The sequence below is a fragment of the Polistes fuscatus genome, unplaced genomic scaffold (assembly GCF_010416935.1).
Source record: "Polistes fuscatus isolate 324 unplaced genomic scaffold, CU_Pfus_HIC Scaffold8, whole genome shotgun sequence".
NCBI lineage: Eukaryota > Metazoa > Arthropoda > Insecta > Hymenoptera > Vespidae > Polistes > Polistes fuscatus.
Window position 1 is genome coordinate 6,578,868 of NW_025113162.1, and position 2,272 is coordinate 6,581,139.

Below are 2,272 nucleotides of genomic sequence, written 5' to 3' on the forward strand. Positions count from 1 at the left end.
AGTCTCCTTGATTCAAACTCGATTCCTACTAAAATAGGGATAAATTCGAACGTCGATCAAGTACAAACAAGAAGAAAGTACCTTTTAACTAAGTCTGTTAACGGTAACGATACACTAAACTCACCGAGTAAGAGTAAATTGCTATCGTCTATCGTGAAAGCCGATAAGGACTCTATTAACCTAAGTTCCATCAGTTCGAGCGAGTTTGGAAGTACTCGTGACGTTATTTCGAATCACTCGCGTGATTCCTCAATTCCGTCAGGTTGCAGAGCTCGTACGCCAACGCGAAAACTTTTGCCATGGATCACTGGTAATACGTCGTTCTCGTTCAACAGAAAATATGGAAACAATAGTACGGATATTTCGGATAAATTGAAAAAAAGAACGATACACTCCAGCGAACGTTCTTCCAATTTCGGTTCAAGGCCAACCACGCCGAGGCCAAGATCAGCGAATTTGACTTTAACGTCTAAAAGAAAAACGAAGGATAATCTTAACGTCGTTGAACCTAAGGAAACTTTAAAAGCTTTCGAGGATTACACCGTTAACGGAAAAGGTTCGATCCCGGCAGAGATTTGTTCGGATTTTATCGAATCTTCTTTCACTTTGGGAACCCCAATAACACCAGCCTCGACCTTGCCTTCCAGCAATTCCTCAAGACTAGTTCCTAAGTTACTAGATGGTTCCTTTGAAAACGATGACTCCAAGAGATCCATGTTTGAAAACGTCTCTGCCAAAAGTTACCCCAAGTTTCATGAGAAGAATAATAAACGTGATCGAAGGAATCGAGAATCAGGAAGGAAAATAATACCAGACAAACCAGAAAATACTAATCCTAGTAACCATCTTAATAATAAAGGAATTGCCAAGGTCAATTTGAATAGTAATAGAAGGAAATCCAATTATTCGATTAAATCTTACGAAACGACTATCGATGAAAATTTAACGACGTCGAAGAATATTTTGGGAAAACAAATGGCGGAGATTAATCAAATCGAATCTAAAAACGAATCTCTATCACGTACTCGGAAATATAATAATAATAATAATAATAATATTAATCAGGATAAAGCTAGAAGCGATGTTATTTTGAAAAGGGAATCTAAGAAATTGGGCGAATTAAGCAATTCATCGGATAAAAATGTTGAATTTTCGCAAGGACATAAATCAGATCGTTTCTCGAGTACCAAGACGGAGGACACTTCACGATCGGTTATTCTTCAATCGAGGGACACTTTAGTGTTGGCTACGAACGATTCGCGAATCGAGAAACATCGTTCGAATGAAAAGAAATTAGATAAATTATCGGAACTTCGATCTAACCGTGCTGCTGACTCGAGTATTGGTTTTGCCGTGCAAACTGGTTTAAAGAATTATATTAAAACGTTGAAAGAACTTTTGAAAAATGAAGCCAACCTAGATTCCGTTGATTTGGCTTCTTTGAGTTTGAAAGATGCTATCTCGCCGAAACTCGAATCGATACTTTCCGTTTCGGAATTGAAAGAATTGCAGGATTTGTTAAACCTTGCCGAAATCAAATCAAATTTAACTAACAAAAATGTTGCATAAATATCATTCCTTTTTTTTTTTACAAATAAAAGAAATATATATTGTTCAGATATATAATAAATTAAAACATAAGTCCAGTTTTAAGAGAAAAAAAAAATATATATATACATGTTTGTTAAAAATATTTACAAATTTATTATTGGGTTTGATTTTTTTTTTTTGTATTAAACACCAATCGTACTTATTTAATTAAAAATTTTCTCTCGATCAATCACGTTATATTATAATTAATAAATAATTATTTCCAACCTTTTACTATACGAGAAGTTGTTTTTATTTTTTTATCTTTTTTTTTTTTTGGATAAACGAAGATTTACGAGATACGCAAAATAGGAGAAGGTTAACCAGTTTCTCGACGAAAAAACAAAAATTTTTATCAAACACTTTCTCTCATTCTCTTTCATCATCATCTTCTTCTTCTACTTCATCTCATAGATGTTGATTCGACGGTCAATGATTTTCGCGATCGTTATGATCATTGATTTATGATCTAGGACGTGAGTTCGGACTCTGGCTCGTTTCTTCGGTGATTTATGTGAATATAACTGCACGAGAAAGAGAAAGAAGATAAAGAAGAGAAAATAGAAGATAGAAATAGGAATAGTAAGTGAAAGAAAGAGAGACAGAGACAGGGGGAGTGAGTGAGACAGAGATAGAGAAGAGCTCAGTTAACAGTGCACTATTAATAATGCATAAAAGGAAA

General features: G+C 34.6%; 1 protein-coding gene across 1 annotated transcript in view; it reads left to right on the forward strand.

The window, feature by feature from the left end:
* Window positions 1–1,569, forward strand: part of LOC122524988 (probable protein phosphatase DDB_G0282105) — a 3,812-nt gene extending 2,243 nt beyond the window's left edge. The window contains exon 3 of the mRNA XM_043647518.1: window positions 38–1,569. Coding sequence (XP_043503453.1) covers window positions 38–1,569 — 1,532 coding nt within the window. The remainder of the gene's footprint in view (window positions 1–37) is intronic.
* Window positions 1,570–2,272: the final 703 nt, after the last annotated feature.